Below are 25,236 nucleotides of genomic sequence, written 5' to 3' on the forward strand. Positions count from 1 at the left end.
ATCAACAATTTTGTTAAATATTTTGAGGTGTCAAAAATATATTTTTAAAAGATAATTACAATTTTAGCAAAACAGTGTAGATACAATATAAACGCTGTCTGGATTTCAACAAACTTTGGTGTTGGACAATGGGAGATTTTAATAATGATGTTGAATGATGATCAATGTAAATTTCAAATTTACATGAATTTTTAAATCAATGATATACAGAAAATGCTTTATTTTATTTAAGCTGAATAACCTTGTAGAGCTGTGAAATAATAGATACCAGAGGTAACGAAATTACAGTACAAGAACCCCTCCCACCTATTTAGTATAAAATCTTTAAAAAATCATTAACTATAATAAAGAGACAGTACACACAATAAGTAATGAGATTAAGAAACACTGGAGCAAGTGAGAAAATAAACTCTAAGAAGACAAAACTAAATATATTTTTTTCAAATAACTATAATAACAATTTTCAGTGTCTGTTAAAGTCATGATGAGAAAAAAAAAGTTATTGACAGGATGTTCCTTGCCTTCTAAGCATAAGTTGCCAGCTTTGGTCAATCTACTATGCATTTATTTTTTACTTAAATGACTCTGCTATCTCCAATCTCACAGTGCACTTGATAGTATCGGATTCTATTTGGCTATAAAGGCATGCAGTATGAATCTTACAGATAATTTGAGTGGGACTGTGACTATGCTCAAGGGGATGCAGGAAGTCCTCCTGGAGAGGACGGAGATGAAGGTCAACTCACCCCGACTGCCAGCCAGCTGTCATAAGTGGACGGACAGGAGAATCACCTGAAACCTGAATTGATTTATTTGAGGGAGAGCGAACGAAATCTCAGACGTCTGTTGACCTCATTTGATGGAATATGTCACAGGCTGGATGGAACTGGAAAAAGAGTTTAGACAGGAAGCAAATGCAATTGCAGGTAAAGATGATCAGGGCCTTTTGAAAAGGGCCATTGGTCAGTTCTCTGTACTGACACTTCTGTCACATCCAGCTAAATGTGGAAATAATATCTCTACTTTCTAAAACGACAAACATTCATATAGCTGTAAACTTTCTTAAAATTCTATCTTCAAAACCTGTAACTTCTAACACCCAATTTAGGAGGAATGGTGGTGAAGATTCTCAGTATCCAGGTCAAAGTCATTCCAAAAGAGATAAAAAATCAAACCACTGGACTTTGTTTTCCAAGTGTGAAGACGTTTTTCTTCTCATCCAGGAAGCTTTTTCAATTCACAATTTTAAAATTTGTGTTGAGTTCCAAGCTTTATAGGGTAGCCCAACAAGTCCTCTTACTGTATGAGGACCAGAATGTTCACAGTTTAGACAAAGAACACAGGTGATTTGGAAGGGGTGTGAAGGAAGCCATTTATGTTAAGAGAGAAAAACCAACCTTAAACAGAGTGGTGGACTCTGGTTTCAGCTCTCAAAAACCTACAATGCAGCGACAGAGTTAATTCCTTCCCGCTATCGCAATCCTCATCGATCAGGCAGGGGACCAAGACATCTTGCTTGGTCAGCCAGGCCAACAATGCCTCTAACGACTCCCCCCTTTTAGAGGCATTGACCAGTATCGGGTATTGCAGGCAAACAAAAACCACAATGGCTCCCCATTACTAAGGAGCGTTTCTGTTCTTCTGGTTCAATTTGCATGTTTCTAAGGCAAAAAAAGGCTTTATTGGGCTATTCAATAAAGCTTGGAACTCAACGCTAATTCTGACATTTTGAGTTAAAAAATCTTCCTTGATTGGAAGCGAAACGCCTTTAAATTTGGAAACCAAAGTCCCATGGTTTGTTTTTTAACTTCTTTTGAAATTTAAGAGGAAAGGTGGTTGCAGGATTATACATGAGTATTAAATAAGTGCTCTGCTCTGTTTATTTTAGGCTCTACCTTACAGTATGACTCACCCCTTGTTTACAAACTATGATTATTTAAAATTAACAATGATGAGATAATATAAAGAACAAAAGTCCTTACCCCCAAAACTGAAATAGACGATATAAAAAAAAATATTATTTGAATGGGACATATTTTTAAATGCAAATTTTTCCAAGTAATCTGTTTTATAATAATGAAACATCATTATATATTAATTCCAGTCATTGCAGTTCCCTCAGTAGATTTTTTTAAAATATTTTTGTATATTTTTAATGGCATGTTGTAAGACATTTTGTAAGAGAACATCATACCCTAGCAAATCCTAAAACAAAGATTACTGAAAGATTTTATATATTTTGCAACAATTGGAATCAAACAGACATGCTGATGACAGACAGACAAAAGGAGGATGCAGCCAAACATTGAGAGTATTACTAATTTTCACTGAAGAAATGTTAGTACTCAAACTAATTATATACAGTTTTTAACAAAGCAATAAAAGCAATGAGAAGATGCTGGTTACCTTGCTATCCTGCTTACAGTATGATCATGCAAGTCATACTTAGGGGTGTTGCTAAAGGACATGCATTACATCTACAATTTGGCCTTTGAACACTTTTTATTTGAACCAGACCTTGAACATTTTTTTTTAAATATAGGAAGGCTACGGTAGGCTTATAAAGTTAGACTTGTTTTTTTTTTTGTTTTTTTTTATCTGTACATTTGCTATTTTCTCTCAAGCAAATTATTGTATATTATTCACAATTAGTGCCATATTTTGACCAGGCAGTGCTTTGTTCTATTTTATTTCCTGTTTTCTTTATTTATTTTCCTTTAAAATTAAATTTCCTAGGTTTGGTTAAAAAGATTATGCCAAAGGCTGTAAGAAGATGTCGTCAAGAGAACATGGTTCTGTTCTAGCTGCATTAAGACATTTACTTTCTACTGAGCATGTAACATTGTCCCAATATATGCAAATATCTTCTAGAGAAAAACACATTTCATATTGAGGGGAAGACGGAGATACTCTCTTACCTGCCAGCAGACCTGCCCTCCCAGACATTCACACTGGAGAGCAATGTGTTTCTTTCCCATGGTGTCAGACTGAATTAAAACTGGATGTGACAGGAGCAGTGTTTGTCACTGGAAATCGATCATGAACAAGCAAAATATTAGGTCAGACTTAGCTGTGGTTTTCTTTTTTTGTCCAAAAAGGAGAAGGTGTTCAATACAGCCTGTAAAACATTTTCAAAATCCTTCTTTTTAACCTTTTTACCACGAAAATAAGCCCGCCCCTATCAACCTTTTGCAAACATCAGTGCATCCTGCTGACAGCATGGCTCCATTTTTCGCTTGGTTTGTTTCAGCCTCAGGCAGGTTGTAAAACAGCATACCATATAATTTTAACAAAAACATCAGTATGAGAGCCTGATTTATTTAATTGGTGGTGTTTTCTACATAAATATCCTGTTATAAATATATTTCAGTAAGTTTTATCAGTCTTTTTAATAAACTATTTAAGATGTTAAACATATCTCTTTAAACATGGTTTATAGACATTATTGGAAGAAAAATAGTGATGCTATACCTCACACCTAATGACTACAGAAAATGAAACAAAAAAACAAAATAAACCTGGTCTGCTTAGGATTTTGAGCAGTTTTATAGCTGGTATAACAAGTATATGTGTTTGTATAATGAGTGCAGATGGGGAGCTTTAACGACAAACTGTCACTCTAAGTGCTGCTGCTGCTACTCCACCCTCCAGCTGCAAGGATGAGAAGCATAAAAAAAGAGTAGATTAGAGGAGAATAGTGGATCAACTTCATCAGTTAATTAAACTCTATTGCAGCCTGATGAGCAATTAATCAAAGCAGTGTGCCGAGTGTCAGGCAGGGATGAGCTCTTTGGGTGCGGTATGTATGCACTATAAAGTGTATTCCTGTGGGGGTGGCCCTGTGGGGACCAGCACTTACCAAATGAACAGCCCTAAAATTGTACAGGGTGTAATGGGTTGGGCTTATATAAGGCTCTATCAATCACTCCCTGACATAAGCCTACACCTCATTAAAGCCTCAGGATTAGGTGCTTCTTAGTGCTAAAACTAACATTGAACTAGTTCTTTAAATCAATCCATTTTTAGGATATGTCAGAATGTATCAGGTCAGATGGAAGCAAAAACAACATAACTGGCCCACATACATCATGCGTGTTGGAAAACTAACACAGCATTAACCAACTACATTTTCCTGACATTCAAAAACTCCTGCAACATTCTGCTCGGTGGATTTTGCAAAGAACAATAAAGAAAATAGTTTGAGACCTTTGTAATCATGCAATACCGTAGCAGCCACAGTTAGTTGTATTTGTTTTGTTTTTTTACACCCAGGAGCAGCTCATTAATAGCCTGACGTAGTCCTACTCAATTCTAGTCAGAATATGAGTCTGATACTGCTCCATAGACCTGTGATTATGGGGCGTGTTTCGAATGAACTAGGCAAAAAAAATGCCTCTGCACTCAATTGGATAGACCTACAACCAATAAGAGCAACGGAGTGCGTGACGTATGTTAAGGGACGCATAGTTGTTGTCAACAAAAATCAAAGCGTGCAGTTGTACGCCTAGAATAAGAAGATGAGCCTTGAACGTATTTCTCTGTTCCTCTTTTAAAATTAATTTGCTGTCGATATCTTCTAGAACAGACCTAATAGCAGAATCTACTCACCTCAACTCTCTGGCGGCAGCCATTGTTGTTGTCACCCAAGCGCGCTTTGGTCACGTGGTTGATTACGTTACTGTTGATCATCTGTCCATCATCGTATAAAGCCCGCCCTGACAATTTGATTGGATCGCCAGAGGCTGGGCGATCATACTCGCGCTACTATGGAGCAGAGCCAGACCGAACTTCCCGACCTCAAACCTTGTGGGCGGGACTAAGTTCGGAATGGCACCCAGGCTAGCTCATTAACATCTCAAAAACTTGAATAACACTTCAACAACTTCCATAAATCCCAGATCAGAGACAACCTGAAAAACAGACCACGTTTTTAGTGAAATTGCAGGGTCAAGTGTCTAACCAGTAAAAGAGAGAGTGCTGACATCTACAGATATACTATGATAACAGAGGAGTCATTGGGTCCATCAGAGATGGTCAAGAAGCTACAGGGCGTTGGGGCTTTGTGGCATGGTGTGAAAACATTAATCTGATCCTTAATGTCAGCAAGACAAGGGAGATGATTGTAGATTTCAGAACAAACAAGAAATATTAAAATACTATAAACATCATGGGATAAGAAATAAAGGTGGTTGAGTAGTACAAATACATTGGTGTTAATCTGGACAACACACTCAACTGGGGGGGCAAATTTGAATAGATAGACCTGTTTTGTTGCTAAGTAAGTATAGGGCCATGTTGTAGGATACATTCTGATTTCTGATTCTGATATGATATAAGACAATAAAACTGCCACTACATCTTGAAGTTCAAGTATGAGTCTTACCAATAAATAAAGTCTCTAATGCTGTAGAATATAAATGTCTGGCTCGCTTGCCAAATATGGAAGCAGTTGTACTGCTTTATGTAGTCCTGTTTCTGACCTTATGCTCACTTAGCAACACAGAGAATGCAACATGTAAACAGGGAGTCTACAAGCTGGGAGTCACGTATGAATCTTGGCAAAAACGTGCACGTGCATCCACACAGTGCGATGTAGAGCCTATAAATGCCGCCCACAATGGATTGGAGGTTAGGGGAAAATTACAGATGTGAGGACATAGCGCTGAATGTATGAAGTGTTTAAGACAGCTGTATGAATTCGGTTTTGTAACCGAATTCATTCCGGATGACGATTTGTGAATCGAGGCCTTCTTTCTGTCATAAGAGAATTCTACCAATGAGCTTCCACAATGCATTGTGCCACCAACTGTTACAGCATCAGCATCGGAGCAAATGGCTTCAAGAAGCCTAAAAGCTGATAAAAAGGTTCAAATCCGTTGTAAAAACTCTTCTGGACACAATTTCACAAAGAAGAATTCTTAATAAGATGTGTAAAATTATTGAAAACCATAAGCATCGTCCTAAGGAGACTGTTGAACAACATCATCAGTGTCAATGTCAAGTGCTTCTCCAGATCCGGCTAAAGAAGATCCTTCCTGCCTACGGCTTTCGACACATATAATAACTTGTTATAAAAAAAATTGTATGAGTAACTAAAGTATTAGTATTTTTACCTTTGTGTTCAATAAAGTAATTTTGAATTGAATTGAAACCCAGCCCTTGGCGACCTGTCCAGGGTGTACCCCGCCTCTCGCCCGTAGACAGCTGGAGATAGGCACCAGCACCCCTCACGACCCATGCTGGGATAAGCGTGACAAAAAATGGATGGATGGATGAATTGAAACCCTTAAGTTTACTAAAAAATGGACTAATCACAATCTGTAATGAAAAGAAATAAGCCAACAGGCCAACATAATTTAGTCAGAAGATCCTTCGTATTTAACTAGACTGAGCCACTGGCATTGAAATGTGTAAAGTCATACTTTCTGACAGGGCTCTTTTAAACAACATCTCAATAAAATGCATTTCAATTTATGGTTTTTACAGAAAATGTATCAAGAACTTCATGGAGTCTAATTACTTTTGTTGTTTTGATTTGAGTTTCTTATATCTTATCTCTAAATGCCTTTCTACTGTTTTTTATCTAGCTCTCCATCTCTTTCTATCCCAACACTGAGGCACTCTTTATGCTTTGAAAATTCAAGTTGGCAGTTTGTGACTAAATGCAGTAAATTTATTAACAAGACCGCAGGGAACATTAAAAGTCAATTGAAGGAGGCTATTAAAAGCAGGATTTTAATTGGGTTAGTGCCTTGGCTGAAACTCTTTTTTTTTTTTTCCCTGTCTCTTTTTTTCTAAGAGCAATAGTCATAAAAAGTTCTGAATTAATTTGTTCAGTATCCGCTAGTCCTTGAAAGAAAGTTCTTTTAAAATCTCAGAGGTTTAATGTTTTTCAGCTAATTTTCTTGGTCTCCAAATATCAGAACATTGTGTAAAAAAACAGCCTCCCTGTAAATTCTGAATAGACATATGCTCATGGCGTCTGCCCTTCTTTTCTGCTTTTCTGCTGCAGAGTAAGAGGGAGATTTATGTGATGTTTTATGGTGGAAGATTGCATCTTGTGAATGACATGGTTTAACTATGAAAACAGCTAAATTTTCAGTAGATTAACTCTTGGTCATGACAAAAAATCTGACTATAGCTGTTGTATGTATTTACTTTTTGATAAGGCCTGCAATCTGTGAAGACATTATGTGAGCAGTGTAGCTTTACTGGATCAGATTATGTAATCTGTTGAAATTACATTACACAGCATACGATTGTCCTAGTTTTGGTAGCATAGTGTGACATATTACAAATGGCTTTAATTGCTCTGTGGCTTCTGGCTGTTCTGACACAGTTGACTCTCTGTGCACCTCAAGAGACTGGGGTTTCAGTGCGTGCATAAACTCAGAAAAATAGTTGGTTTATACACATGGCAGAGTTGGAAAGAGAGATGGGGAGGTGGCAGCATATTGGCTGTGCTGACTGGATAATGACATGCAAAGTGCTGTGCTGCTATACTAGGCTGAGCCTCCGACCAGATGCTACTTTCACTACAGCTCATAAGTAGCAAGAGCAGTAGGCTCCACTAACATACGTACTCGTCTTCAACAGATTAAACAGGAGGATTGCAGCGCTTCGATCATGTACTGTAAAGGGAGCTTATTAAAGCTAATACTCATTATGTGAAGGAGACTGTGGATAAGAAGACTCCTAAACCTCCAAGTTTTTTATGTAATTTCTCAATAGTTAGAATTTATGCAGTCTGTGTAATGAATGCGGCATTCATTACAACTTAAATAGCCTAAAAAACTTCGCATATTGACTTGTGTCCTATGAAGACACAGTTAAGAGGATTATTTATGTTTATAGTGAAACGGGCTGCCAGATGGCAACTTCACACTGAAGGGCTTTGAAGGTAATGTTAATGTTAGCCATATAATTCACTTAATTTATTTTTTTACAAGTAGAAAGCATAATAAGCAGGGTAATGACTCGGACTGCAAAAGAAATTGAGACACAACATTAAACAATCCATTCATTATTAATACATATTTACATATCAATCCATAAATGTATTTATTTTTGAAAAGGTTGCACAGTGGGTAGCACTGCTGCCTTGCCACAAGAACTTTCTGGATTCAATTCTTAGCCCAGGGTCTTTCTGCATGGAGTTGGCATGTTCTCCCAGAGCATGTGTGTGTTCCCTCCGGTTACACCGGCTTCCTCCCACAGTCCAAAAACATGACTGTAAGGTTAAGTAGCTTCCCTAAAATTGTCCTTAGGTGTGACTGTGTGTGCATTGTTGTGGGTCTTTATGTGTCTCTGTGTTGCCCTGTGACAGTGGAGAACTGTCAAGGGTGTACCCTGCCTCTTTCCCATAGACTGCCAGAGATAGGTACCGCCCCACCACGACCCTGACAAGGTCTATGCGGGAGAAGATGGATGGATGGATGGATGGATGGATGGATGGATGGATGGATGGATGGATGGATGGATGGATGGATGGATGGAAACTAATTTAATTACACTAAACAAATATTACCAGTGTTTTACTTACTGATTCAAATATACAGTAGCCACTCATCCACTGCAGTGACTAAAAAATGTTTTACGCCTCTCAATATGCTCTGGTTCAATTTAGGAAAAAGTCTTCTTTCAGGAACCTTTTGCTATTCGATTATTAATACTGCAAATTTGTCAAAAATAAGCCCTTTTTTGTCTTTCGATAGCATTTACATTGGGTCTCATCAGTGTATACCTGAAGTTGAACTAGGTCAAAGAGTGTATATCAGTAAAGGTCATATATACAACTGTGATTTTTGATGGAAAATCTTGAAGTAACCCTTTAAGGTATTGCAGATGGAAGGCAGAAAGGTAGCTTCTAAGCAGATGCCTACTTCAGTGTTGTATGTGGCTAACATCTGTTCAATAACAGTATTCTTACCATGCTTGCAGATCATTCTTCTCTTGTCTGTCACTGTCGTTTTTTTCTCCTTTTCTTTTTTTCTTTCTAGCAGGTACACAAAATGCTGTCAAGCAAACTATTTGAAAGTGGTGGAGGCTTTTTCAAGGCTTATGTAACCGAGTGCTGTCAGATAGCTGACAAGCAGTCCTTATTAGTCATTTCTGTTAGCACTACAGACCAACAAAAAAATAAATACTCCCTTTATTTCAATATAAGAATTTTTTAAAATAAAGCATACTATAGACATAAATTAGTATGGATTATCAAAATCTCATTACAGCCATCTGTTCTTAGAAATTTTAGGAAAACCTTGAAAAGCAACCTACTGTATCTATCATTTGAAACTATACCACAATTATTTGCTATCTTGTTACTCATCAGGCAGACAGCTATGACTAGCATGAACATCCTTACTGGTATATGGTCCAGTACCCAACATGCTGCCTGGCAGGGTGTTTCCTGAAACTGTATTTTCAGAACCAGTTGCTTATTTGTTGAATTTGAAGACATAGTGAAGCTTTTGCTCAACATGATCAACAGTGAACTCTGTCCACCCATGACTTGTTGGTTTGTTCATCAGTGCTCCTTCCTTGGGTTACTTTTGATTGTGATAAGTACAACTGCCTCAGATCCTTGACTTACACATAACTATAACATAATAACTGTGTGCACAGTAATAATGCATCATTACTAAAACATGTTTTTGTTGTCTGTTCTTTTTATCTTTCAGGAAAAAGGAAACATTGCTGTAGTATTTAATGTGGGAACAGATGACATAAACATTGAGGAGACGTCAAAATTTGTAAATGATGGAAAATACCATATAGTGAAGTTTACAAGGAGTGGGGGTAATGCCACTCTGCAGGTGGATGACCTGCCAGTCATTGAGCGCTACCCCACAGGTGAGTCCTACTGCTTTTGTGTACAACTGTATACGGGCTGCCTGCAGGAGATGGAATTACCCTAATGTTATTAAGCAACCAGGTTTTATCTGTTAAGGATTTCTTGATGATAACCTGGCAAGGGCTTAAATTGCGTTTTATATTTCTCCTTTTAATAGCTATTTGGAATCCTACCAGTGTTTCTGAGTTTTTTTTACTTGAATATGGTAGAGATAATACTGTTAAATGACATTTACAAAATAAAAATTACAATAAAATGTGCATTCTTCTATTTTTAACCTGCTGGGGATCACACAATCATGAAGTAAAGGCAACCACACTATCTTCATGGTTTTATTACACTATTTCAATCCACCCACATAAGGAGATCAGATCACTACACTATTTTCTGACAAATCAACACTTTACCAAAAAAAAAAAGGTTACTGTGTTTCTTTTGATGGATTTTTTATCATTACATTTGATTGATAGATTGATTTATTCATTGTTAGATTTCTTGATTAGTTTGGAATGAATAAAGCTACATAGTCAAAGTAAATGTGCTCCTGGTGTAATTTAGATAATCAGCTGACTTTATAGACAATCTTTTGAATAAAAATGTTATTATATATATATTCATCATTTTGAAAGCATAATCCAAAATGACTTGCACAAAAACAAAGCAGCATAATTTTTTTGTAAACATTAGTGCTCACCATAATCATATTTCTGTAGTGCTTTTCTAGAAAAGCACTTTAAATGACAGCGGAAGATAAACGCAGTCTTTGCCGACTTTGTAACAGCTGGGAAGTATTGAGAGAATGGTAGGTTCAACACATCAACAATTCAATAATTAGAGTACTCTGTGCTACTATATTTATGGTAAAAAATATGCAGCAGTCTGCTGGTAAACCACTAAAACTCAGCAACACTGGTATGTTAATTTAAGGTCTTGAAATGTCAGGTATTTGATTTCTAATTCTATTATCTACAGTATGTTTTTGAAATTCAACATTTTTTACCTGCTGTAAGGCTTTGGCAAAAGCTAAAGAGAGCTTATGACTTGTTAAAGTATTTGATCTAAATGCAAATCTAACTATTCCTGAAGGTACGAGCTGTTGCTCCAGAAAAAGAAAAGCTGCACTACCACATTTGTTAAGTTCTGAAAATGCATAAAATTTTAATGCTAGAAAACAGACGGCAAACAACTTGTCTCTTTCCTTCATACTCTTTATTTGACTTTCAGCTGAGAATTGTGCATTCGTCTAAATGATAGATGCTTGTATGACTGCGACCAAAACCTCCATTTGCCTGAGGTCGGAAAATGGAACCGTAAGCTTTTGACATGGTTATGACAGGATGTGAAGCAGATTTAAATGCATTCATGCTTCACCCTCTACATTTAAACATGCGTGCTATAAGGTGACTCCTGTGGTTAGCACTGTTGCCTCACAGCAAGAAGGTTGCCAGTTTAAATCTTAACTGGGATCATTCTGTGAGGAGTTTACACATTCTCAACATGCATAGGCTCCCTGGAGATAAACCAGCTGCCTCCCATGGTTCAAAAACAAGAATGTCAGGTAGATGGTGACTGTTAACTCAAAGTGGGTGTCAGTACTGAATGTGCATGCATCGTCACCCAATCTTGGGCTTGTGACCTGTCTAGGTTGTAATATTACCACTTTAAACCCAAACATATTTAAAAATGTATGGAAGGTGAAAGAATTAAGACTGAATACAGCCTACGCTAAAGAACATTTTAAGTATTACTTTGCTCCCCTTTAAATAAGGTTCTCTTAAGCATTATTTGACATACTGTAGTTCACTCACCTATTTAAAACAGAGATCAGAGTTTGTTCAGAAATCCTTGGAGCAATAAAATGTTGACAGTGACACAAAACTCTGAATTTTAGCTGATTTCAGCTATTAAAAACATATATAACTGAAAAATGTTTACATTGTGTCATTATTGATGCATCTGCACAAAAGAAATCAAAAGGTTTACTGCACCATTTGCATATTTCATTTGAAGTTTATGCTAATGAGGCCAAAATGAGGTAATAGATATTTTACAAAAATCTAATTATGTGCTGTGTTTGCATCTCTCCTCTATACAAAATTAGTTTTTGGTGCTACATACCACAGCATTTGATCTGTACTATCCTGATACAGATCTAAGCTCAATAAGTTAAATTAGTTAATAGAAACGAAGATGAAAAATCTTTAGCTAGAACTTTGGCATACTCAGAATCTTATTGCTAATGTTGATGTCTGTAGTATTAAAATCATTCTCACTCACTAAAATGGAATGATTATCATAGCATTTTGGATTAAAATTTCAAAGACTATAGACACATAAATCGGATAAATATGTTTCTTTTTAAAATGTCCACAATGGCATATCCTGAGCATGTTACATAAAGAGACCTTCAGACATATATCCTTTTAGTGCATTAGTGTCAATTTACTGACAATAAATAAAACAACATCGTCTTGTGAAAACGATGTTTGCATATCATTAGTAAAAATATATATAAATATTACAAATAACTTCACAATTCCTTACGTCTAAAACCTGTGCACTCTAATCCCAGTAATGAGAGTGTAAATGTTTTGGTATAACTTCATATTAATTTTGAAGGGAACATGACAATTTATTACCTTAAAAAATATCTTTGTAGTATTTGACTAATCAATAATTTAGGTCAACATACTCTCACAGTTATTATCCATTTATGCCATGTGATAGATTGTAAATGCCCCTGGACAAATTGATCAACCTTATTCCTACCAAACACACTTTACTGATGATGCCCAGTCAGGCTACATTATTAAGCCTGTTGTGAACTAATTACATCTAATCACCATTATAACATTGTCCTCCCCTCTTACCCTGCACACAGAACTATCATTCTGTCAGATCGGCTGTAGTTTGATTAGTATCAATGTATCCTTCTAACATACTCATAATCTCAAACCCCAGCCTTTTAGGCCACTCACAGATCAATTCTGATTGTAATAAATGAAGACTGTAAAGATAAAAAAAGTGACTGGAAAGTGAGAAGGTGAGGGGAGGAGTTTGCACTTGGGGATGGATTACTATCACTCTCAAAACAAGGAAATAATTGCTTCAGCAGACCCACAACGGCTGCCCTCATAATCTCATTAAAAAGTCTTGTACTAGATGCTTAAAGGCTAATAAAAGTCTTTAGTACAATTACGAGAATGTAAAATGTTATATGTGCAATCACACACATAAGTAGTCCCCTGTTTGTTGTAGTATAGGCCTTCTTGCTTTTTTTTTCTCCGCACAATAGGGCTATGCAGCAGAAAGAAAATCTGTTCATTCTCCTGAGCCTTGGCCATGGAAGTAATACCATCACAATTGTGCTACCAAACCCACAGGGTACAATGCAGTATCCTATCGAAGCACCCAATGAACACGCACTACACACAAAGATAATGGAGAAGTCCCTGGCCTTATTCCTTTACTGTTATCAGAGCATGGTGCACTTACAGAGATCTCTGTCTTCTTTTCTCTTTAGCTCCCACTTTCTGCTTTTTTTTCTGCCCTTTTTACCTCTGTCTGCTCCCCAAACACACACACACACATGTACGTTGATCCCACCCACAGTTTTTTCACTGTGTGGTCTGGTGTCTGCTATAAGGGGAAGGAATGGTTGTAAGATGTAGCCATCATAAACCACCTATCTGTGCTCATTTTCTTCCTGAGTCAAAAAATAAGCCCATGCCTCTTGTCTTAGAAGTCGTCACAGAGCATGCTTTAGAACTGTTCAGTCGCTATCAGTAACACAATTGAATGACGGCTGTAAAATAGAGATGCAATCAGTTCACAAGACATGCAATATTGGGTTCATAGAAACCAAGATTTAAAAAATTATTTTAGAAAAACTGAAATATCTGTTATATACAAGTCAAACTTGTATTTGAATAATCTGTAGGAAGTGTAGAATAATCAATTCCAGAAAAAGACAAATTCCTGTCTTGATCTTCTCTTGTTAAATTCAAGGGTGACCTTTTTTTTTCACAGATGGAGCAAAGTTTTCATAAAACCCAGACTGTGTTTTAAAGAATACATGTTTGGTGTAGAATAATCAGGTTCTGGTATAACTACTCCATTTTTTTAGACTTTAAACTAACCTAGAAGATTCCAGATTTCTATAAAAACTGTATCATAGCTGTTTTACAACAGGAGGATGCGCCAAATTATGTTAGCCATCTATAAGTCATCCAAGAATCCAGCAACTAATCTATAATTCCTTTCATCCATCAGAATAATATGAAAATTAAACTGACATTTATAGAAACCTTTTAATTGCCCTCATCTCATGAACAGCTTACGTTTTGACATATTTGCTTATTTTACACCATGATTGTTAGGCTGCTTTGCAGATAAAGTTGCTGCCTTATCTGACCACTCCATTAACAAAAAAAAAAAAGTCAGGGCATAGAGGGTTGGGTGGGACAGCTCAGCTGAAACGCTGCTGTCTGGCAGTGGAGATAAGACATGCTGTCCCACACCAAACCAAATCACCGCTTAACAGCAGTCACAGGCTTTGCTTGCAGCCACGATGAATAGGCTGCAACAAAGCCCGGGGGATAGCATTGTTTAACACCCTGTGGTCCTGGAGTACGGATCAATACATGATCAGACCTTGATTATATCCACACTTAATTAACCTCGGTATAGAGATAGACCAAGCCTGCCATCGGATGTAGAGCCAGAAAGATAAGCTTTTTAAAATGGTGCATAGTTTTTCTCAGATGTAGGGGATTCTAGCACCCTGGCAAACTGTGGCTATACAGTATAGCATATCCTTTTATGAACCTGGCATTCTCAATGGTTGATTTATTATTATTTTGAAAAAACAACAAAACATCTAATATTTGCTTAATAATTATTTTTGATAAGTTGCAACTGCACGGAAAACCTGCTGGATTGAGTTCAAGCTTTTAAAAACTGTACAGCTAACAAATTAGAACACCATATTTATTTATAAATCTACACGGACTGAGGATGAAAATATGAAGGAGAATGAATTTTTACTATAGCTCATTTTAACTATATATTTATATGTCCTCATTGTCCTTTCATCAGCTGTAGGCTAACATTTCTTCAAAGTGCCAATCTGCTTCTGACCTCTTCTCAGATGAGGTGATGCAGCAGGAAATGGAGAGGTGACATAACTAACACCCCATAACTGCAAATGGAGGTGATGGGAATGAACAAATCGTATGAATGTTCCATTCTATCCTCAATCAAGGATTATTCATCAGTTCATTTTAATGAAAATACCAAGAGGCACAGCTGTGTTGACTGCATAAACATTTGCCCCCAACAAAAGCACTATTTACCCATGCTGAATCATGCAAGCTATAATCTGTGTAGAAAACTATTCAGTAAACCATTTGCAATGCTCTGAGATGTGCGGAAAATGTGGGAGTTCTTTTATACTGCTGAATGAAAATTTTATGGTATTTAAAAGTAAGTAGAAGTTTCATACGTAAATCAAAATAATCTATGGGAACATACTGCATACGAAGAAAATGTGTTACTTTAGGAGCGTATGAAGGTTTACATTTAAATAAGAAATTCTTAAAGGAAATCGTTCCTTTTGATCAAATTCAGAGGGAAAACTAGAACATGCTTAAAACTTTATTTATGGTATATTAAATCCCTCTGAGACCAAACGGTTTAAGAAACAGTTTTATCACCTTTTAGAGTGTTTACATTAACACTGTTGAAATATAACACCATAAACAGTAGAAGTGGAAGATTAATCAAAATTACTTTTTACATCTGGCTTATAAGCCCATATTGTAAATTCAACCCTTTCATTTTCTTTCTTTTATAAAAGCTATTTTACTTATATGAGCAGTTCCTTGAGGTTCAGAGTAGGTTTGCTACACTGCTAATTTGTATCCTGATTTTACACATGGAAGTTAGTGGTTATGTTTACAAGGACATTATTATTCAGAATAGATGGGCAATTTGAATAAAAATGTTTAATATAACCACAACAGTCAGAATATTATGATTGGATTCAATTCAATTGGAATTAAATTGTATTCCAATCAAGAGGGTTGTTTTATGCCCCAAATTAATGCTTTATATGGATTACTTTTTTCTTTTTATGTTTTAGTTTCCTGTCAATTGAATAGATTTTATGAATGTAAACATATTGTTTCTTATTCCGGTTTGGGCCAGTTGCCTCCAAAGAAACATAAGATCATGACCCCTGATCAAAACCCTTTTAGAAAACTTTTTGTATATTCTAAAACAATTACAATAAATGATCAAAACAGATAAAAAAAAAAAAAAACATCCTCAATTTAAATAAAGAAAGACAATTTAAGGAATAAATGTCCTGTGGAAGACCGACACTACAAAGGGGCAAAATGTTGTTCATGTATAAAGTGATTACACTCATGAGTTTTTTTTTTTTTTTTAATCATGTTTCACTTCATCATATAAAAATAACACACTGTATGTTTGGTAATAATAAAGGCAAACAAAAGATTTCTATCTTAGATTCAGCTTAAGAAGCATAGGTTTCTTTCTCTAATATTTATAGCAACTTCCACGAGGCCCAAAAGGTCCAAACCCTTGATGGTTGTATATCTTTACTCTGTGATTCTTGAAGGGTGGTCAACTCTTGTCTTTAGTCTATGAACAATACATCCGAATGTTATTAATTTAGCCTATTTACCATGAAAATATAGCCTATTCGAAGACAGGAAAATTAAGGTTTAAAAAAGCACATTTTCATCAATACCAACGCCGACTCTAACACATAAAGACTTCAAATAAAAAACAATGTACTTTAAATTCCTAAAAACAACTCCACACTATTTAGATTGAAAAACGCAGTCTCTCTCTAATATGTTTGGGGTAACAGTTTTGACACCCTGATGGCCTTTTATGTTTAGCTCGTCTCTGGTAAATTTATTGGTATCAGATGGATGCATTGCATGATGATTGTGTTTTACACTTAAATGACTACTGTAGGATAGCTGTCTGTTTATTTTATTATTATTTTTTTTACAGCATTGGTAGTAAAAAGAAAATACAATAATGCTATTAGAGTAGACTAAAAAGGCATTAAACAGATTATTTTATTTTTTATGACGGGGGCCCAGGGCTATATGTTTCTTTTTAACAAAACAAACCTAGACATTGCTTAGGAACAGCTCTATCATTAGCTAATGAATGAAATTATTACCCTATGTTCTTGTGTGACCTTCTTGGAATGGGAAACTCATCTTTCGTAATCCTTGTTGAGAAAAAGTGCTCCACTAAATTTCACTCACAAGCTGTTGTGTTTCAGCCTGACACAATCAGCTGCAGCCAAACACGACGAGCTGCACACACAAGCTTTAAATCCTTTCTCTGTGTGGCTCATCCTCAGCAGTAATTCAAGCTGATGTGATTAAAAATGTCTTTTTATGCGCCGTCTTACCTCCAAGACCTTTCATCAGATCAAACGTGCATCTGTTACAAGGTTAGCCTTCCCTGTTCATTTCTTTGCCATCTTTTCCTCTCTGAGGCCATTCTCCACTGACTCATTGTTAGCTACAGGATCCTTTATCGGCCAGAACTGAATTAATATAGTTGATGGGACAAACATTGTCAATCTGCCAGAAGAATAGAGCTGACTGAATTCAATCTCAGCAGACAATACCAGGGGAAAAGCACTCAGAGACAGTGCCACTTTGCTGAACGTTTTCTGTTTTTGAGAGGTTATTGGCCTTGACAAAAGGGTGATGCAGAGTTTACCCTCATTAAAGCCAAAGTGTCCCTCCAATGTTGGAGTGCAGCTTTTCTGCAGATGGCCGTCTGCGATTCTGTCATTTATTTGGCTTATTTTCCAAGAAGATTTCTCTGACATAATTATTCCAATTAAACTCAAAACTTCACGAGTTGTTGCTTTTGTCAAAGCCGTTTTATTATAGGTTTAATTGTGTATGTACTTACATTGACATTGTCTTCTGACCACTTGTTTTGATCTGTTTTAGTTTAAATAAGGCAAACTGTTAAATATTTATTGTCAAATAGGCTTCTGTTAAATGGGGTGTACATTTGCTAAAGGTAAAGTTAACAATTCTATAATAGGTTTTCACAATAATAAAATTAAATGATTCTTTGGTGTAGTTGGTCAAAAAAGTTATTTTAAAAGAAATGGAGGGAATTTATAATTTTAAGGGAAGACTTTTGTAATGGATATGTCTAAATTTGTGATTTTGGTGGCTTTATAACATAGTGTTATCACTTAAAATGAAACAATTGATAGTTGATTTATTTTTGATAAACTAGCTCTAACTGGTTGGCTAAAATAAAATAAAAAGAGTGAAGTTTGTTTAATTAATGTCTCAGTAATTATTGTGTTTTAAATTCATAAATAGATATTAAATTAACTTTGTGCAGTCTTTAACTCCAGCTTTAACTATGAACATCTAACTTTTGACCTTACAGATTGTAACCAATGAAATGTCTCTTTAAACTTTAAAGGCAACATTGATAACGATCGCCTGGCGCTTGCTAGACAGCGAATCCCATACCGACTCGGTCGAGTAGTTGACGAATGGCTACTCGACAAAGGTAAAATCACTGATTAAAACTTGGAATAAAATAAACTGATCTTAATAAAGTTTTAGCATCATTTTGTAAACAATAAACCTAAAAAGTAAATGTTGAGTTAAAAGTAAAAATTTAAATGTTTTGAACAGTTAAATTTAGCTTTTCGTGTTTCTCACTTTTTATAATAATGTATTTATTTTATAATTTTCAGCTGTTTTAATAAGTGTTTCTTTACAGTTAAAGGGACTGTAAATATGAATATAAATCATTTATCTGAGCTTATAAAATGTCTATAAAGTACTGTAGTATCTTGTTTAAATATAACTGATTATTCTAAAAGTTGTTCTTTAGCCATCTATAGGTGTTTAAGTGTTTTTGAAACACTTACATGTATTATAATAGCTTACACAATGTTGCTTGATTTATCTTGATAAAATGATAGCAATGATAAATAGTTTGCAATATTAATTGGCATTAGAATTTTGAGTCCCTTTAACAGCTTTTGTAAATATGCATAGGGTGTTAGATAAAGACACTGTAATCTAATATAAACTTAGTGCATGCTGTGTTTTTACAGTTTAATAACTAATTCATATTGTCACCTAAAATATGCCCGTATTAGCCCTATCATTTGTATTGTTTTTTTGTTTGATTTTTGGTGTTTATTCCTCTCGTTTGTATTGCAAAGTTTATTTTGTATTTCAACTTTTTTGTGGTCTCGACAGCTGTTTTTTTTATTTACCCTTTGTTGCATTTGCTAAAAGGGTAAATAGTTAAGTTGTATTCCTCTTCTGGGTCTAAATGCATGGTGAGTCCTTTTCTTAGTGTCTGTCGTAGTTTAATTTCTGTATTTTTTTAGTTTTAAATGCTGGATTTTAAAAGAAAATGATCGGCTTAATAGAGGATTACATATTTGTAAAAAGTGCTATAATCTCAATATAAATAGTTGCTACTTATTTTCAAGTTTTTGCTTGTTATAATTATTTTTATGGAAATATATAATGGATATCTTAATTTAATTTCTTTAACAGAATCAGTAAATCTTTGACATTTAAATGATAATAATGATATTCATTATTATTATTTTTTATCATAAACATAGGTAGAATTTCCTTTTAGCAAAGCATTGTTTTTTGTTTTCTTTCCACACACTTTTACTTTATTTTCTCTCTTACGGTCATATCATTGTTTCAACTACAATAAATTACCAGGATTTGTCCAAGCACCTTGTAATTTATTGGTCTCATTAACCATTGGGCAAATATGTATTTCTGTCCGTTTCTTTTTTCCTGTTTTAGTGAAAGTTGTTGAGTCTAGAGTTCAGTGTTCCTGTATGTATGTAACATTATTTTTCCGCAGGGCGACAGCTTACAATCTTCAACAGCCAAACCACTATACAGATTGGGGGCTGGGAGCGAGATCGGAGAGGATCCTTTCAAGGCCAGCTCTCAGGACTCTACTACAATGGGTTAAAGGTGTTCAACATGGCCGCTGAAGGGGATCCTAATATAAAGATCAAGGGCAGCGTGCGGCTTGTTGGGGAGTCTCCATCCTCTATCACACCTCAGTCAAGCACCACAGCTAACCGTTCGGAGACATCTACGTCCATCATGGAAATCACTACTACCACTGCTTCTAGCAGGAAAGTTAAACTGACCACACCACGAGAGCCTCAGCAGGTAGGAATCATTTTCTTCACTTTTAAACATTTATATAACATAATATATATAATATAATATATAGATAATCAATAGATAGATAATCAATCTTTTGATTGATAGTCCTTAAAATAAATACATTAGTTTATTTGCAATTAATGTCCTCTTTTGAGAGGTTTTCCAAATTTTGTGAATTATTCCTCAAACAAGATCAACACCTACAGGCTGTCTTCTAAGCACTCATCTTAGTTGCTTTCAGATATGGATTCACCAATGTCAAAATTATCATAAAGGTTTTTATGTCAAATGTCAAAACGTAAAACTGAACAATGATGGCTTAAAGGTGAGTTGTATCCAAGTCTGAAGTTATCAGGATATCAAAGTGTGGTTTAAGCTGAGAAAAATATTTGTTACATCACATCCTTTAGCATAAAGCAGGTATAGATCATACATTATTAGTATGGTGATTAACTTTAATGAAATGCAAATAAACATAATGTACCAAGTAGCAATGAGAACTCAAAAATGCAGAATTTGTAGATCACCAGGAAGCCACCAGCAGCAAAATCAGTAACCTCTGAAGTAAGAAATATAGGTTACATGCTCCCTACAATTATCTATGGGCAAGGTAAAGCCACTAACCTTCTCAGAACCAGAGCCAGAGCAGGGATGCTAGACATCATCAAAGTAGCAGGCATGTGACACAGCACAGTGGGAATGGGAGACTGTGCATTTCAGTAACTACAAAGAGTTAAAAAAATAAATATATATATATATACAGTATAACTGTAAGAATCTTAAATTTCACTAAATAAATTAAATAGAATGAAGGACTTTAGTGTGTGTGTGTGCAGGTGTGTGTGTGTGTGTGCATGCAAATGAATAAAAGAGAAAAAAACGTATACAAATTTCTATAATAAATGTGTTCTTGACTTCTGAAAGAATCTTTTGAAATAGTGTACTCTTTTACACATATTTACATGAAACACTTGTTTTTTCATTGTAAATGTCAAAAGGCTGCCAAAACTTGAAAGGACTTACGTTTCAGCTTTAATACCCCTTTTTTGTATTCAAATAAATTCCAAGCTACTTGTTGCTGTAGTGCTCACTGTTTTGTTTTGTTTTTTTGCACCAATTCGCAACACATGTCATCTCAAGGCACTTTCCTATTTTAATCAGCAGTAGAAAAAATGCAGACCATAGCTGGCTATCCTAACTCTGTCTTGACAAATACCATCAAACAATTTTTTTAAGATAATACCAATGCAATACATTATCACGATTATAAATTATTACAAAATCAAATCGCTTTTTCCACGCACACCATGGTCCCTGGACCATTTCAGAAAATTGAGAGGCAGGTGGAATAACAGACAATGTACTATCATTATGTCCTAGTTCCTAGCTGTATGTTACTAAAGAACAAACTGAAGCTAGAGAGGAAAAAATAGATAGGATTAAAAAAAAAAAAAAAAAAAAACATCCTTATGTATGCCCTTCCCAGTATTGTTGGGAAAATTAATTATACCAAAATTGTAAACAATGTATTAACATCTTGCATTTAAGATAAAAAAAAAGTAATTGTATGTCAAAATGCTCTATACTACGACAGATTATTAGGGCCAGGCTAGAGATTTTTTTTTATTATGAGAGAAAAACTGTAATATTATGAGAAAGGAGTTGTAGAAAATAAAGTCGCAATGAGAATAGTCATAAAATTACAAGAATAAAGTCATAACAAAGTCATAACAAGAATGAAGTCATAAAATTATTTGAATAAATATGATATTTCATATGCTGATCAGACCTTGAAGCTTTCTTTCCTGAAACAGATTGTGGTATGATGACTTCATTCTTATTAGTTTTCAACTTTACTTTCATGATATCACAAATTTATTCTTGTACAGTCACGGCTTTATTATAGTAATATTACAACTTAATTCTAGAAAAAAAAAATGTATAGCCTAGCCCAAATATTCCATTATACTATACAGAACTCCTCAAGTGGAAAAAAATTTAGTTTCACCTGGTTTAATTTTCTAAAAAGCCTTTTTTAAAGAATCTTTGGCTATCCGATTATTAATCGAAAAAATAATCAGCAGTTTTTTTTTTTAAGTAGAGAACAAAAATTGTTCAGTTTGGTATAAAGACAACTTCTTGATTCACATATTTTATAAAACACATGAACTGACCGTTTGTTAGAGAAGTGGGCTTCACGCTGCCCTGCAAAGGCTTTAAACCTGTCTTTGAATGGAACCAAAGCCATTTTGAAGCACAAATCAAGGTGCTTATTTTGAGCCTGGATATTTAATATTCAATATTTATTTTTGATTATGTTTGTGGTGGAGAATACTGCTTCATAGTAGTAGGTTGAGCCAAACATACTCAAAATGTGCAGGGTCATCTTTGAGATTGCCATTTTACTTTTCTGTCACCAGTTCACCACAGTTCTTCTTGCAGTCCCGACTTTCTTTGACTCTTTCAAATCATCTTCTCCTTCTTTCCCATCGCCCGGCTTGGCACAGGTTTGCCTGCTGTGTCTAAAAATAGCTCGCAGTAGCAACCCCACAGTTCATTGGCTAATTTGTATCACATGTAGCCTGGTCCTGGACACTCTGGAGGGCTTTAATGTACAAACAGGAGAACCGGCGCAAGTGAAATTAAACACTGCCGTCGGACAACATGTGGTAATTTATAAATGTTTTAAATCAGGTTGGGTCCGGATTAGCCAGCAGGTGGGTCCGGACTGTGGTCCAATAATCCGTTACCTCTGGTTTAAAGGGTTTATTGAATGTCAACAATCTTTTATGGGATTTAAAGGACAGTTTTGATAAATTATGTTGGGTGAATGACTAGTTACTAATAAACTGCTTATAATATGATAAATTAAAAAAATTGAAGCAAGTAAAAATTGTCTCAGTTTGTGTGAGTAATCTACTACAAAATCTTATCAAAGGTGTTCAGAAAAGGTGTCGGTATTAAAGATTTGCTTCAAAAGTGGATACATGATAAATGAGGCATCAGAACTGTACTCATTGGGAGAAGTCAAGAATGTTGGGATGATTTAACACATTAAACTTGTCTGAGCTGCTGCAATAGGACATTATTGTTTCTATACACTGCACACAGTGTTTTATATATTTCAAAGGACTTTGCTATAACTGCAATATACAGTACTCCACTAGGACATTTAAATGATTCATCATGCAGATTTATGTGACAGTAAAATGTTGTCAAAAGCAGAAGTAGTCTGTTAGGCTTAGCTTGCTTGGTAGTTATGGTTAGTTAACTATGACTCAAAAACTATTCTTACTCTGTTTTAGGTACACCTCTTAACAAATCTTTAGGATATTAGATTTGATCCACCCCCAGATGCATGTAATGCAGATATCTAACCTCCAGGATTCAACCCCTATTAGAATCTATTTGACAAAATCTAAACATTAGCCACTCGATTAATGTTTAGATTTTGTCAAATAGATTCTAATAGGGGTCTTTTAAAGCTTCTGGATTTTGTTCCTCAATGCTGATTTCTTGTGGTTACTTGGCCGCTCTTGTGGTTTTCCAAGGCGTTTCCTGGTTGTTGTTTTTTTTTTCCTGAATTTGTGTTTCTGTTACCATCTGCATTAAATCTACAAGAACTAATCTCTGCATTTGGGTCCTTAACTAACTTCCACCAAACATGACATGATGAGAAGTCATTTATAACATTATAGCTTACAAAAAAGGCAAACAAACACACCAAAAAAATAGTATTCTAACTCCTGCCCACTTGCTTTACACATTATAAGTATTCTAGCTCAGTAGGATATTGATGTGATGCTGGATCTGCAGATTTAGGGTGTGTCCGCTTGCATTGCTTCAGCTATCTCTCCAAGGGTAAAGTTACTTTATAAAATGAGTTTAAAGGTTCTGGCTCCCCTCAGATGCCCTTCTTGAAAGTTCCCTAAATGCTTGTCTGAGCTCATATCAGTGAATCCTCTGGGCTTTGGATTATGGGTAATGTCATGTTCTAGTCTTGTACTGCCCCTGTGTGCCCAGTTATGCTATATTAGCAAGAAGATTATCACGTAAGAGCTGAGTGTTGTAATCAGCAGTTAAATTGACCGGAGCAAAAAAAAAATGTTTGTTTTATACTTAGAAGCTGACACTAAAGCAGTTGAAACAGTGAGTAACACAGACTTACTTTGATGGTCACTGTTATTCTAAGGCATCTTGAATTAGTTTCTCAGTTTGTTGTCTCTGCAGTTGCTTTTACTGCTGTGTCTGCTAAGTCATGAATATCAGGTATAGTATGTTTCTGCTGAACTGTCATGTCCTAACAGTTTATTTACATACTGCAGTGTTTAATAACAAGCAATTAAATCATTCTTATGCACATACTTACTGGCAATTAAACAGCGTCTGTGTACATATATTCACAAAGATATTCAATAAAATCCTCTCTCAGAGTGTGATATAAAACTTAGGTTGCATATTTTAAAAAACATAATTAAAGTTCACCAAAAGTGCATTACACAAAATGAACCAACCATGTGTTTTTCTGATTTTTGTTTGCTGTTTGTTTAGCTGAGTTTATTCTGTTGACCATTTAAATGAAGAACAAGAAATATAAGAAAGCAATGGTTGTAATATTTTACAACGATTGCTATTAAATAACAACAAAAAAGAAACCTACCTAATTCTCTACTTAAATGTTCCCAGAGTCACATTCTAAGATAAAAATAAAAAAAAAACATTTATCTCAATATATACAGGACACATCACTTTAAAAAGAGAGACCTATTATGAAGGCAATGCATAAAGTTTAAATATGAATTACATTTTTGGAACACTGACTATAAACTGAAATTTCAGCAGTACCTCATAGTGAGCATCCACATAATGACAGTGGGAAAAAAATCCTTTAACATAAAAAACTCCTTTAAAACAAGGGTAAATGTAGATGTTCATCTGCTATGACTGGTTGTAGGCTTAAGAATACAGAACATACCATAAATACATAAAGAGCACATGAAAACTAATCTTGGGCACATTTCTATATTAAAGTAAAAGGTTTTTGGCAGTGTTAGCTCCTGCTGTGGCTTCATGTAGAATCAAAGAAGAGCCAATCAGATGAGCTCTAAACCAGCCTTCAAATCTAGAAGT

The 25,236-nt window shown here is 35.3% G+C and overlaps 1 protein-coding gene across 12 annotated transcripts in view; it reads left to right on the top strand.

Annotated features, from left to right (window-relative positions):
* LOC119780193 (neurexin-1a) overlaps positions 1-25,236 on the top strand; it is a 215,687-nt gene that overhangs the window by 146,307 nt on the left and 44,144 nt on the right. For 6 of the 12 annotated variants that reach the window (XM_038280112.1, XM_038280113.1, XM_038280114.1 and 3 more), the window contains 3 exons: positions 9,681-9,852; positions 18,362-18,451; positions 19,790-20,109. In XM_038280112.1, the coding sequence (XP_038136040.1) occupies positions 9,681-9,852; positions 18,362-18,451; positions 19,790-20,109 (582 nt within the window). The remainder of the gene's footprint in view (positions 1-9,680; positions 9,853-18,361; positions 18,452-19,789; positions 20,110-25,236) is intronic. The other 6 variants (XM_038280125.1, XM_038280115.1, XM_038280119.1 and 3 more) reach the window with 1 other exon arrangement.

Source organism: Cyprinodon tularosa, unplaced genomic scaffold, assembly GCF_016077235.1.
Source record: "Cyprinodon tularosa strain WSP-4 unplaced genomic scaffold, ASM1607723v1 ctg157, whole genome shotgun sequence".
Taxonomy (NCBI): Eukaryota; Metazoa; Chordata; class Actinopteri; order Cyprinodontiformes; family Cyprinodontidae; genus Cyprinodon; species Cyprinodon tularosa.